This window comes from Petaurus breviceps, unplaced genomic scaffold (genome assembly GCF_028583685.1).
Source record: "Petaurus breviceps papuanus isolate PSGF00001 unplaced genomic scaffold, PetGlider_PUasm1.0 90925, whole genome shotgun sequence".
NCBI lineage: Eukaryota > Metazoa > Chordata > Mammalia > Diprotodontia > Petauridae > Petaurus > Petaurus breviceps.
The window spans coordinates 35,307,740-35,321,041 of record NW_027187380.1 but is presented as its reverse complement, the minus strand read 5'-3'; the positions used below and the strand labels follow the sequence as shown (position 1 = coordinate 35,321,041).

General features: G+C 41.5%; 1 protein-coding gene across 2 annotated transcripts in view; it reads right to left on the bottom strand.

The window, feature by feature from the left end:
• Nucleotides 1-13,277, bottom strand: part of SHISA6 (shisa family member 6) — a 599,047-nt gene extending 585,770 nt beyond the window's left edge. The window contains exons 1-2 of one of the 2 annotated variants that reach the window (XM_069076798.1): nucleotides 12,434-13,277; nucleotides 10,867-11,907 (exon numbers count right to left, since the gene is read on the bottom strand). In XM_069076798.1, the coding sequence (XP_068932899.1) occupies nucleotides 10,867-11,501 (635 nt within the window). In that variant the 5' untranslated portion in view covers nucleotides 11,502-11,907; nucleotides 12,434-13,277. The remainder of the gene's footprint in view (nucleotides 1-10,866; nucleotides 11,908-12,433) is intronic. The other variant, XM_069076797.1, reaches the window with a different exon arrangement.
• Between the last annotated feature and the right edge of the window lie 25 nt (nucleotides 13,278-13,302).

Genomic DNA, 13,302 nt, shown 5'->3' with positions numbered 1-13,302 from the left:
AGAGAGAGAGAGAGAGAGAGAGAGAGAGAGAGAGAGAGTGAGAGAGACACAGAGAGAGAGACACAGAGAGAGAGACAGAGAGACACAGAGACAGAGAGAGGCAGAGAGAGAGACAAAGACAGAGAAAGACAGAGAGATAGAGACAGAGAGACAGAGACAGAGAGCCAGAGAGATAGAGAGAGACAGAGAGAGACAGAGAGAGAGACAGAGAGAGACACACACAGAGAGAGACAGAGACAGAGAGAGAGACAAAGACAGAGAAAGACAAAGAGATAGAGACAGAGACAGAGAGACAGAGATCAAAGGATGCAAACAGTTTTCAAACAAAAGAACTACCAGCAACCATTTGAAAGTGTTCTAAAACATTAATAATAAGATGAATTGATGTGAAAATAAATCTGAAGCTTCATTTTTCACCCATTAAATTTTCCAAGATGATAAAGGATGGAAGAAATCAATGTTGTTGGAAGAAGGGCATATTAATACACTGTTGGTAGAGTTATGAATTGGTTGAACTGTTCTAGAAAACAATTCAGGATTATGAAAAATGATCACTAACTTGTTAACAACCTTTGACCCAATAATCACATATATACCTTGGGGAGGTCAAGTACAGAAGAAAACCAAAAAGATTTCATATACACCAAAATATTCATATCAATACTTTTGTGGTAACAGAGAAATTGAAAATAGTTACCCACTGACTAGTGACCATTTCAAACTAGATGTCATATAAATATGGTAAACTCAACATACCCCAAACTGAACTCATTATTTTATCCCCCAAATCCTACCCTATTCCTAACTTTCCTATTACTGTCAAGTGGATCACCATCCTCCAACTCACTCAGGTTCATAACCTAGGTGTTATCTTTGACTCCTCACTCTCTTGTGTCTCCTTTTGCAACATTTCTCAAATACAGTCCCTTCTCTCTGACACTAAAACCACACTGGTGCTGATCTTCATCACTTCATGCCTGAACTATTGTAGTAACCTTCTGGTTGGTCTCCATGCTTCAAGTCTAAATCCACTCCAAACCATCTTCCACTCAGCTGTCAGACTGATCTTCCTAAATAACAAATCTGATCACATCACTCCCATTTCACTATGGTTCCCCATTACCTCTTGGGTGAAATGTTGACCTTCAAAGCCTTTCATAACAAAGCCTCTTATTACATTTTAAGTCTTCTCCCACATTATTTCTCTCCACATACTCTGTGATTCAGTGATATTGGCCTCCTTAATGGTTCCCAGGCATGACATTGCATCCACAAATCTGGAAATTTTCACTGGCTTCCCCTCATGCCTAGAACACTCTCTGTCTTCATCTCTGCCTCCTAGTTTCCCTGGCTTCCTTGAAGTCTCAGCTAAAGTCCTAACTTTTACAAGAAATCTTTCCCAGTTCTCCTTAATCCTTAGTGCCTCAGACTGTGAGCTCCTTGAGACCAGTAACTATTTTTTTGTCTGTCTTTCTATTCCCAGAATTTAGCATAATGCCTGTCACATAGTAGGAGATTAATAATGCTAGTTTACTGAATGATTGACTCAGTCATTACTGGGTCATCAGAAATGATAAATATGAGGAGTTCAGAAAAAGTACTTGGAAAACTTGTATGATATAATAGAACCAGAGGATAGTAAATACATAAGGAAGAAACCAGAACTAAAAGAATAATCGACACAATGACTACTAATGCAAAAATGAAAATACTAAAAGGCATCTGACTTCATCACATGCAATAGTTCATCTTGGCTTCAGAGGCAAAAAATGATAAAAACATTTCCTTTCCACATGTGGGGAGATGGTGAACTTGGAATGTTACATACATTATCAGATGCAGCAATTGTTGGTTTTACTTTATAGTTTTTCTTTTATATTAGGGAAGTCTTAGCATACACCGAGAAATGATTTTGATGGAGGGGAAAAAAAGCTATCAATAAAATATTTAAAGAATATTTCCATAATACATAAAGTGATATAGAATTAGAGAAATCTAATAAAAATCATATATAATATGTGAGTGTATTACAAACGATGTAAATAAGAAACTTATATATAATATATGAGTTTATTACAAACTATGTAAATAAGAATGGCAGTAACAGTGAAAATCTAGGGGACCATATAAACAAACAAGATAAGTTTGATATTAAAGTTAAAGTTGTTTTTTTCTTTTTTGTTAAGCAAATTATTTAAGTTTATGATTATATGCATAATTTTTTTTTATTACTTTTGCATTTGAAGATGTTGTTGAGGGTGGTCAAATTTGTAAGTAAATATATTTAAAGAAAATCCAGAAATGTGCCCATTAGAAAGTAGGAAGCTAGAAAAGTCAAAGGCATCATGAGTTCAAATCCAGCCTCAGCCACTTACTAACTGTGTGACCCTGGACAAGTCTCTTAATCCTATCTTAGTTCTTCATCTATAAAATAAGCTAGAGAAGGAAATTGCAAACCACTACAGTATCTCTGCCAGGAAAACCCTGAATTGGGTCAAGGAGAATCAGATACAGCTAAAACAACACAACGAAATCCAGAAAGGTCATAAACTCTGACTCTGGCACTGTGATTCTATGATTACCTCTTTGTATCTATATTGTATATGTTGTAATGGAAATATGCTCAAAAAAATGACTGAGTGAAATCTAATAGATAAGATTTCCCTCAAAGCAAAAAAAAAAGTAGAAAAAGGTTAAAATAAATTTGATCAAAAAGTTGAACTAAGGTATAGCTTTTAAAACTTTTTACCACCATAGTTTTGTGACAACTTCTTCAAGTGATTCGGATATCTCCAAATTTTTCAAGTTATTTCATAAAACTTTAAAATAAAATTGATTTAAATTCATTGTAACATTAAAAATAAATATATATTAATGTAGAATTTGGAAACTTTAAATTCAATTTAGGAGGAGTGAGTGTATGGAATCAGAAAGTAAAAAAAATGAATTGTTACAGTTCTGAAAATGTTGGGAATCATCATGGAAATCTATATCATTCATTTACAAATAAATACGGAGACAAAGTCCAGGCTTCCATGAAATTAGACAATATTAAGTAGAAATCAGACTGTGTAGGTAAAAGAAATATAATGCCTTCTGCCTTCATAACACCCCTTCTCCCAGCCCCTCGACAATGTTCAGGGGATTCTACCCCATATCTGTAAGAGCTTTGATCAGCTCACATTTTTATGCTAACATTTTTTCATGTGTTTGAACCACCAATTTCTGAATAACTGATTTGTGTTGCCCATGAAATTTCATGTAGTTCTTAGAATAGCTGAAATAATAAGTTGGCTTTAAAAATAAAAAAAATTATATTTTCCCTGCCTTGATCTGCTTGAGAACCCTGGATATGTCAATAGCAAGCTCCCTAGAAATATATATAGTAGGTTATGTTCTCTGAGTCTGGAGGGGTGAAAGGGTAGAGAGGGCCAGTGATAGATGTTTTTACTCTCGAGACCTGGGGTGGCATGGAGGAGGGACAGGTGGATAATTAGAAATATGAAAAAGAGAACATTTTCAGTCCTGTGATTTTTAAAAAGTATTTGCAAGTCATCCTACTCTGTGAAGGTACGATATTGTTCTAATGATGCCATTGGTATGGGTGATGGTAAATAACTATTATACAGGTTCATAATATTTGATAAGAGAAATACTGTATACAGTATTACAGAAATACAGTAGACTCTTGATAAAGTTTTCCTGGATCAGTCCATCACTTTGTCCTTAGTGAGGTAATAGTTTGCTATATTTTCTAAATGTTTTTCTCTTCATCCTTTTCCCATCATTTTTTATTCCCTCTTCCCCCAAATCCCTTATCTACTTTACTGTTTATAAGGTTCAACCAGTCACCCGAAATCCTATATTTCTCACAAGAATTTGTCACACAAATAAAAACAATGCTTATCTGCAATGCCAAAATCTTTAATCAAAAGCAAAACATTCCACTGCTATACCTACCAGGAAACTTGAGGTTAAAAGTAAATTTACTCTCTGTGTACCAGTTCATTATAATCATTCTTAAATGTTTGAAGAACTATAATTCAGAGATGATGTGGAAATTCATTGCCCAGAAAGTTAAAAGAGGGATTTCAGAGCATTCTCTTTTTATCTACTGAATCCTTTCCTAGTACCTATAAATATCAGAATATCCCTCATCCTAAAACAAAACAAAGTAAAAATCCTTAAGTAGTCCCTCTTATCCCTTCAAACTATGTTTTCATATCCTGTCCATTTTGCAGCCAAATTCCTGAAGAAAACAAAAACTCTGCCTATACTTAGTGATCCTACTTTCTCACTATCATTCATTTCTAAGGTCTTTTCAATCTAGCTTCCATTCCCACCACTCAAATAAATCTGTTCTCTCCAGGTACCACTGACCTCCTAACTACTAAATCAGATGACCTTTGCTCATTCCTCATCTTTATTGATCTTTATAATGGGGGTTTGGAGCATGCACAGCTCACCTAAGATGTAATCACCTGTGGGGGAGATATCCAAGTCAGATATATAGACAGACCAGCAGCAAGGCACTGTCAGGCCTTGGACTTGAACTTGGGACTAATGCTATGAAGGAAATGAGCCAAATGTAAGACTAATCTTCCTTCCCTGTCCAGAGATCAAGGTGATGTGTGTAGTGGGGTGAGGATGTCTAATTCCACAAGTACTGAAGGAAATGTTTGTATGTTTGTTCTTGCTGCGTCTTTGAAGTAAATGTTCCTTGATAAAAGCTAATCTGTTTTTAAGTGGTTAAATGGAACTGAAGTGTTAATCACTGTTTCCTTAAAGGGGAGGGGGAGGGAAAGAGTTGGTGAGGGCTTGAGCAGATTGCAGGAGAATAGAGACTCCCCAAACCTCTCAGGATACCAAAGAATCTTGGGGGCATAGGGGAACTTTCAGAAACCAAGTCCTCAGAGTGTGGGGCCAAAACCAGATATGTTATACTTCTCTATAGCTCTTGATACCACTGGTCTTTAAATATTTTAAGCTCCCTTAGTATTCATAAATATCCTCTGCTCTATCTCTTCCTACCTATCTGACCATCTGACCCCAGCTGTCCTTGTCTATAAAATCATCCATGACCTGCACCCTACTCCTCAGATGTGAGCATACTTCTGAGCTCTGTCCAGGATACTCTTTCTCTCTCTCTCTCTCTCTCTCTCTCTCTCTCTCTCTCTCTCTCTCTCACACACACACACACACACACACACACACACACATCTCTTCATCTCCTGTGGGTTCAATGATCATACATGTAGTTGACTTCTAAATCTACATAACAAGTCTGTATCCCTCTCCTGGGATCACCAAACTCCTGCAAGGCATCCAATAAAAATAATAGCTAACATTTATATAGTACTTACTATGTGCTTATTATCCCCACTTTTTAGATGAAGAAATTGAAGCAGAGGTAAAGTGACTTGCCCAGGGTCACAAAGTAAGTAAGTTCCTGAAGCTATATTTGAACTTAGGTCTTCCTGACTCCAGGCCCAGAGCTTCATCCATTGACCCACCTAGATTGATGTCCCATATAATGTATAGCTCAAATTCAACATGACCAAAATAGAACTTTGTTTTGTTTTCTTCCAAACTGAACTCTCCTCCAAATTTCCCTATTTCTTGGCTTTTTGGAGGGCAATTGGGGTTAAGTGAATTGCCCAAGGTCACACAGCTAATAAGTGTTAAGTGTCTGAGGCCAGATTTGAACTCAGGACTTCCTGACTCCAGGGCCTGTTCAAAAGCTCTGTTCACTGTGCCACCTAGCTGCCCCTAAATTTCCCTATTTCTCTCAAGAAATACCATTCTACTACCATTATTCCAATCAACCAGGTTTATAACTTTGGAATAATCTTCAACTCTCTTCTTTATATCTATCAGTTGTTATGTCCTGTTGATTCTTCCTACCCAACATCTTTCCAATCACATAGACACCACAGTAAGTAAGGCCTTTGTCACTTCCTGCAATGACTATTTCAAAATCTTCCTAATCTGTCTCCCTGCATCCAGACTCTCCCTTCTCCAGTCCATTCTCCAATCCAACAATCAAATTGATCTTTCTACAGCACATGTCTGACCATGGCACTCTCTTGTTCAAGAAGCTTCAGTGGCTCCTAAGTTCCTCTAAGATCAAAGAGAAATAACACTCTTCACAATCTAATTCCAACTTTTTTCAGACTGATCACACATTTCTTTCCTTCACATATCCTATATTCCATCAAAATTGGCCTATATGTAGGCCCTCCATCTACATCCTCTATGGTTTTGAGAAGGTTGACCCTCATGCCTTGAATGTTCTTCCTTTGCACCTTCACTTCCTAGAATTTATACCTTCCTTCAAAGCACAGATTTAAAAAAAATCTGCTTTAGAAGGCCTTTCCTGACCCTCTGGTTCTTAGTTACTCCCTCCAATTTTTTTTATGTATATTATGTACATTTATCTACATATGTGTTGTTTTTCCACAATTTTATATATAGGCCCCTTGAGGGAAGGGATTGTTTGTTTCACTTTTTTTTCTCTGTATCCATAGGGCCTAGCATGGTACCAGGCACACAGTAGGTATTCAATAAATGCTTATTGAATTGAATTTAAAATTGACTTCTAATATTTCTAGGCTGCTGCCATTGTGTGCTTTGTAAAAAGAAAACACAGATCTCCTAGTTTGCAATTAAATTCTGGATGGTTAAAGAAGCTTTCCTTTGATAGGAAATCGTAGTGCACTTGTGCATGGAGAGAGGAAAAGGGAATTTAACTTGTAATCTTCTTTTCCTAATAAAAAAGGGAGCTCCACTCTGTTTTCCCCTCCCACAGTCTCTGGGCTCTGTGTTCCTTCACCCCCTCCTTGTGATTGGGAGTGGGAAGGCACAGGGCAGTCTCTCTCTGTGCTCTGACTTCACCAACTGTGTCTAGAGAATCTTAATAGCTCCCTGACCCATCTGTTAATTAGCCATAGAAAAAAGGAAGAAAGAAAAAAGAACCACACAGTTCTTCTTTCTGAGTGATTCTTGTCTCTAAGACACTAATGAATCAACTTAGGGTGTGAAGGAAGGAACAGGTTTGGAAAGGAGAAAACTAGAACAGAATTTAATATCAGGCTGAAACCAGGGTCTCTACTGCAATTTCCTACAAATATCCTTGGACCCAATCATTCCCTCCCCCACCACCCACCCCCAACTACTGCTGGAATATGTTTTTCTGTCCCTGGGGCTGCTTTTATGGGGGGACACAGCAACTGCTAATGAAAATTCTAACAAATTGTCATTGATGGACAAGAAACAGACATGTCAACCTGAACCACTGGAGACCCAAAAGAAAAATGTTAAGGTGTAGAAGCAGAGTCAGAGAACAGAACAGCTTCCAAGAATGACTGTTTCTCTTTTAGAAAATTCAGACAGCAAGGGTAGAAAGCATTTTGTTTTATTTTGTCTTTTCATGTTCAGTGGATGGATTCTGGTTATCCTTCCAGAGGACCTTCCTCTTTCTCTTACCCCCTCAGGGTCATATAACCAAACTTGAGTGTGTACTCATAGGTCAGAGCCCAGAGAGCTGACAATTTCCTTCTGGAACTAATTCTTATCTGCTCAGAATTACAATCACAGAGCCTTATCTGTCTGTATATTAACCAATTTAGGATAAAACAAGTCTATTATCTGAAATGTATCATTGTTTAGAGGACCTGATACTAGAGGAATCTCTGTTGGGGCATTCTGATGGTTGACAATATCCACATGAAAACTGCTCTCCTTTCTAGGGGGCCATTTCCTTACCCTCACCCCTGCCAATATAATGCCAAATTCCCCTTTGAAATATTTCAGATCTCCTGCCCCAGAACTCAGAATAATTTGACTGACTAGTGCCTAAAAGGCAATGCTCACAGTGGGATAGGATATCCTCAGATTTCCTCTGCAAAAGAATGTCTTGATCTAATTTGAGTACTATGTAAATTACAACATATCCTATTTTCTTCTTTGTCCTCTACATGATGTGAATCCACTCTTCTGTCTGACCTTCCCTGGAGAAACCACACTGCCCATCACTGTCAGCATGCTCTGTTTAAGGTCTTAAAACTCACTTAAAATATTTAGTACAATTCATTGCCAACCTAATCTTTCCAGTCTTATCTCCTATGATCCCCTCCTGCTATTTGTGTTCACCATTCCCTGTTATCTTCTTGCCTTCTCCCCACTTTAATCCTGGCTCACACCATCCCTCATACCTGGAAGATATTCCTTCTATATCCCATCTCTGTCTAATAATACCCTTCCTTTTCTTCAGAGTCCAACCCAGGTACCTATTTTTCCTTGATGTCTTCCCAAACTCCCCTTACAAAATATGAATACCCTAATGTCAAAATTGGCCAGAGTTTAATGGTCATGCAATCAAACACTCTCATTTTGTAGGTGAAGATAATGAGGTCCACAGAAGTCACACAGCTAGGAAGTGTTAAATTTAGTTCCCAATTCTTATAATTTCACTACAGCTGCCTTGCCTCTCCCTTTTTAAACATCTCACAGAACCCAAACCTCTCCTATGTACTTATCACATTTCTTCCATCAATTATCTGTGTCCTTGTTTGTTAGAATGTAAGCTCCTTGATATAAGGGTATGTGTCAGATTTACTTTTGTATTCCCCAAACCTAACTCAGTGCTTTACACATAGTATTTGAATACTTTTTGAATTGAACTGTAATTCTTGTGAATAACTACTGAGACTACAGATATTGAGTTATAGAATATTAGCATCACAGAATGTCAGAAAAGGAAAGAATTTTGGAAAGTATCTGGTTCAACTTCCTCAAAAAAACAGATGAGGAAATTGAGGCGAAGAAAAGGGAGATGATTTTCCCAATGCCACACTATTAGCTGAGATAAAAGAGAACAAAATTCTGCAATCCTGTCCCCTTAGCTCCTATTCTTTTCACTTCAGTTTTCTGGTAGGAGTTAACAAAAGAGAGATATGATACCAAAATTGCAATAAACTTATTCAGGGAAAGGAATCTGACTTGGGGACACAAGTCAAAATAAGGATACACTTGAAATGAAGGACTCTTCCCTTCTCTCTCATCCCCAAGGCAAAAGTAAGCTTGCTTTATGATTGAAAGGGCAATTGAATAAGCCAAAATCCAAGAAGGAACCCTTTCCATGCAGAGCAGAACATTCAATATCATTTGCAGAGACACTGAGAATGGTACCTTAGGCCTATGTATTTTTTATGTGATCTTCCTCTGTCTCCTCCAACTTCACTCTTCCATTTAGCCTTAGATCCTTTTGGTCATTTCTGATAAATCTTCAGAGTGCACAGTACATTACATGTGATGTTTAGCTACGTTCAGGGAGGTAGGGGTAGAAAGTGACTGTTTCTTAGAAAATAAGTTGTTTTTCTGAGAGTATCCTATTTTTTATATTGGGGTTTTCTCAGCATTGAAGATCCATATTGTCAAACCAGTTTAGGTGAAACATGTTAGGTGAGTATCATCTTTTCTCTGTTCCCATGCTAACATCAGAAACCAATCATCCCTTTTCAGTGTAGGCACTGTTATGCTTGTAGGCAAATTATACTTGCCTTTCTCCTCATTAAGGTTTAGGGGATACATTTTTAAATTCTGGGGTCAGGCTTTCAGGAAGAACTGAACTACAAACAGCCCTCAAGAGTGTGGAGGTTGGTGTAATAGAATGAGCACTGGGTTTGAAATCAGGACAGGATGGGTTTGAATTCTGGCTCTGCTCTCTGCCGACCTTGAATATGACACTTTATTCTATTCCCTGGGTCTCAATTTCCTCCCCTATAAAATGAGGGGATTGAATCAGGTGACCTTTTAGATCCCTTAACAGCTCTATATTGTATGCATTTTACATGTATGTATATATGTATGCATTTTGATGCTAAATCAGATAAAAGGGAGGAGGCAAGGGCCCAGGACAATGTTGACCCAAAGAAACAAGCTGAGGGGTATCTATGGTTATTAGGTCAGTGTTCACACAATGTGTGAGAAATCATGCAATTTCCTGAGGGCTGTATCTGTGCCTTCAATGCATTCAAGTAAGCAATGTTCAACAACTTAGTTGAGAAGGAACTAGAAAAAGACCTAACTTTTCATCCAAGGGACTTCTGCTTTGACTTTTCAAAAGGGATTGTTGGAAGTGATTTGGTTTCAATGTGAGATATTCACCAGAAGGAGGCAGTTTCTTCAATCCTGTGGTCTTTTAATCTACCTGGATGTGTTGGTTTAGGGAGTTTGGGTTTTTTAAATGAAATACATGTATCTTACCTTATAAAATGGAATGGGAGAGGGGGGAGAATCCATTTTTGTTCGAAATGGATTTGATAAACAATTTCCCCCAAAACAGCTTCTTTCCTAGTTTAAGCTACCATTTCCAGTAAGTCACCAGCTTGGGGGCAGTTTGCATTATAAAACACAGTCTGTTGATTCACCATGCCAAAAAAAAAAAAAATGCAGTTAAAAGGAACCATGTTTACATGCATTGGAGAGAGAACCCCAGGAGAATCAATTCAGATTATGTGGAAAATTCCTAGACCCTATATTCCTAACCAGAAAGGCTGTCCAAAGCTAGGACAGTGACTATTTAGAGTCAGGGAAAGGAGCTGAAGGAGTGCAGAAAAGCATAAGGGTAGGCAGATAGAGGGATCTCTACTAACTACACTTAAGTCTTTGGCTTATTTTGAACCAGAAAAGTAATGGAGAGATTAGACACCAGTCAAGCATACTGGGCGACACTGTAAAGAGAGAGGCAGCGGGAAGACGAGCGTCTAAAAGAGTCAAGAGAGAAAGAGACCTGGGGAGTCAGGGCAGGAGCAGGAGAAACATCCATGGGGAAAATGGGACTTCCCTTTTCTCCCACCCTCTCACCTGTGGATGTTCATCTCCCTTGGGGGGCGGTGGGCCTTGTCATAGGAGACTTTGGCAAAAACTACAGCGATGATGACGAAGGCGATTACCCCGCAGGTGATGTAGACAGTGAAGTTGGTCTTGTCCTTCTCGGGATCATACTTGTTCTGGATGTCCTGAGGAATCACCTGCGTACTGGGAGTCTGGATCCACCCGGGGCTCACATAGTTCTTACACTGGTGCTGATCCAGTTTCTCTCCCCGCTTGTTGCAGCAGAAGCGGTAGAAGCAAGTACCACAGCAGTACAGGAAGCCGCTCTCGCTGTTGTTGCACTCAAACTCTTTGTCATACTGGCCGCTCACATCGTAGTAGCCCCAACACGTCTCGTGGGTGACCGTGACACTGGACGAAGGCCGGCCCCGCCGCCCCCCCTCTGGGACCGCCGGCTGACGGGACGTCCCATTTAGTTCTCTGTTGCCCCTGACCGCCCTCCCTCCAGCCCGTAGGCCCCCGACGGCTCCAGGGCCAGTGCTGTTATTCCGGTTCCCGCGGCCCCGGGGCCCCGCCTCAGCCGTAGGCACCAGCAAGTGCAGGGACTCCAGGGAGAGCAGCAGCGGCAGCAGCAGCAGCAGCAGCAGGATGCGCCGCAGCGCCATGGTAGGCGGCTGGGCTAGCAGGCTAGTGGCTGAGCAGACCAGACTGAGCGCTCAGCGCAGAGGCGGGCAAAGGGGAGCCCTGCCGGGGCTGCGCCGGTGGCTCTGGGTGGCAGAACTCACGGAGGCTGGCGAGTACGTTCAGGAACTCAGGGCTACAGCGCCATCGAGGTTCCAGAGGAGGCTGGAAGGTGAAGGGTCCGGGCTGACCGGCGCGGGATTCAGACGGCGGTCCCGTTTCTACACCCCGCAACTGGGCTTGGTTTGGCTCCTGGGCAACCCCATTCCTTGGAGAAGACGACGGAGCGGCTCCCCTCTTCAAGCAGGACGAGGAGAGCTGATTCGGGAAGCGACAGTGGCGGCGTCCCGTCCGGGCGGGTCCTGCGGGACAAGACGGGGGAACTATTCACTGGGGGGAGGGGAGAAGAGGGGAGAAAAGAGGGAAATGGGGGAGGGAGAAGGAATTGGAGGAAATGATAAAGGCACACTAGCTTGGGGAAAAGGCAAAAGGGAGTAACCATCGGGGAGCTGTCTAGGAGGAGGTCCCTGTCCTCTCTGGAAGGGGGCGCGCAGCCAGCTAAGGCCAAGGGCGGCCCCACCTCCGCCTGGTGTCCCCTGTAAACTGAACCTCTGCTCAGCTCCCTCCTTCCGCTCTGCAGCCCTAATCCTTCCACCTCTCCCTCCTCTCACACCGCTCCAGGGTCATCATCGAACCCCCAGCTGTAAGCATAGGGCATAAGAGAGAAGAGGAGGGATGATGTGGGAGACCAAAGCTGTGGATACACCTCCCTCCACCCCCCCCCCCCCGGCCCCACAGCTGGCTCCCGCCACAAGGTCTCCAGGAAACACCCCCTCATTTCTTCCCTCTGGGAACCCCGGGTGCGGCTGCTTAGGGGTACGGGGAGAGACACCAAGGGAAAGTAACCCCGACTCACCATCCTTGGGCTGTGACTGCAGAGGCAGCAGGAAGCCGGAGCAGCAAAGGCTGGAGAGAGGGAGAGCAGCCTCTTTGGCTGTCTGCCTACAGCCAGAGTAGGAGAGAGAGGGAGACACGCGCACGCACACATACATACACATACGCACACACGCGCGCACTCTTACACACACACACACATACACACACACACACACACGAACTGTGAGGGGAGGGGAGCGATTCTACACCGCCTACGTTCACTGTGCTGGGAGTGGGGAGGAGGGTCTTTTTTTCCCCTCTCCCTTCACTGGAGGCTCCCCGCTGTCACGAGAGCCCCAGATCCTAGTTAATCAACCCGCCAAATCAAGTGAGGTAGGAAAAAACGGTGGAATCTCCCATTGATCCTGTATATATTTTGTTTGTACATAGTTGTTTCCATGTTGTTTCCCCACATTAGATTGTGAGCTCCTTGAAAACAGAGGAACTGTTTTTTTTGGTTTTGACGGATTTTTTCCTCTTCTTTTGTATCTCCAAATGCTTCGTCCAGCGTCTAACACAGAGCAGGAGCTTAATAAATGCTTTTTGACTTGAATTGGAAGCCTTCCACTTCCGAGATTGGACAACGGTCCTCCGTCCCTGTTGGTCCCCAACTGCCCAACAGTGGCTGCTTTTCCTCGGGTAGTTGAAGAGTTTGTTAACACCTGGATGGGAGTTGAGTACACAAGCACTTTTTGTTTGTTTGCTTTATGTTTTGCAGTTGGGAGCATTTCTCCCTAGCTGTTACACTCACAGCCTATTGAATTGATCAAACCCATCTCTACAGGTTGACAATCAGATCAGATGATTTTCTTGAGTCTGCTAAATAGGACTAAAGTTGGGACCAAACAC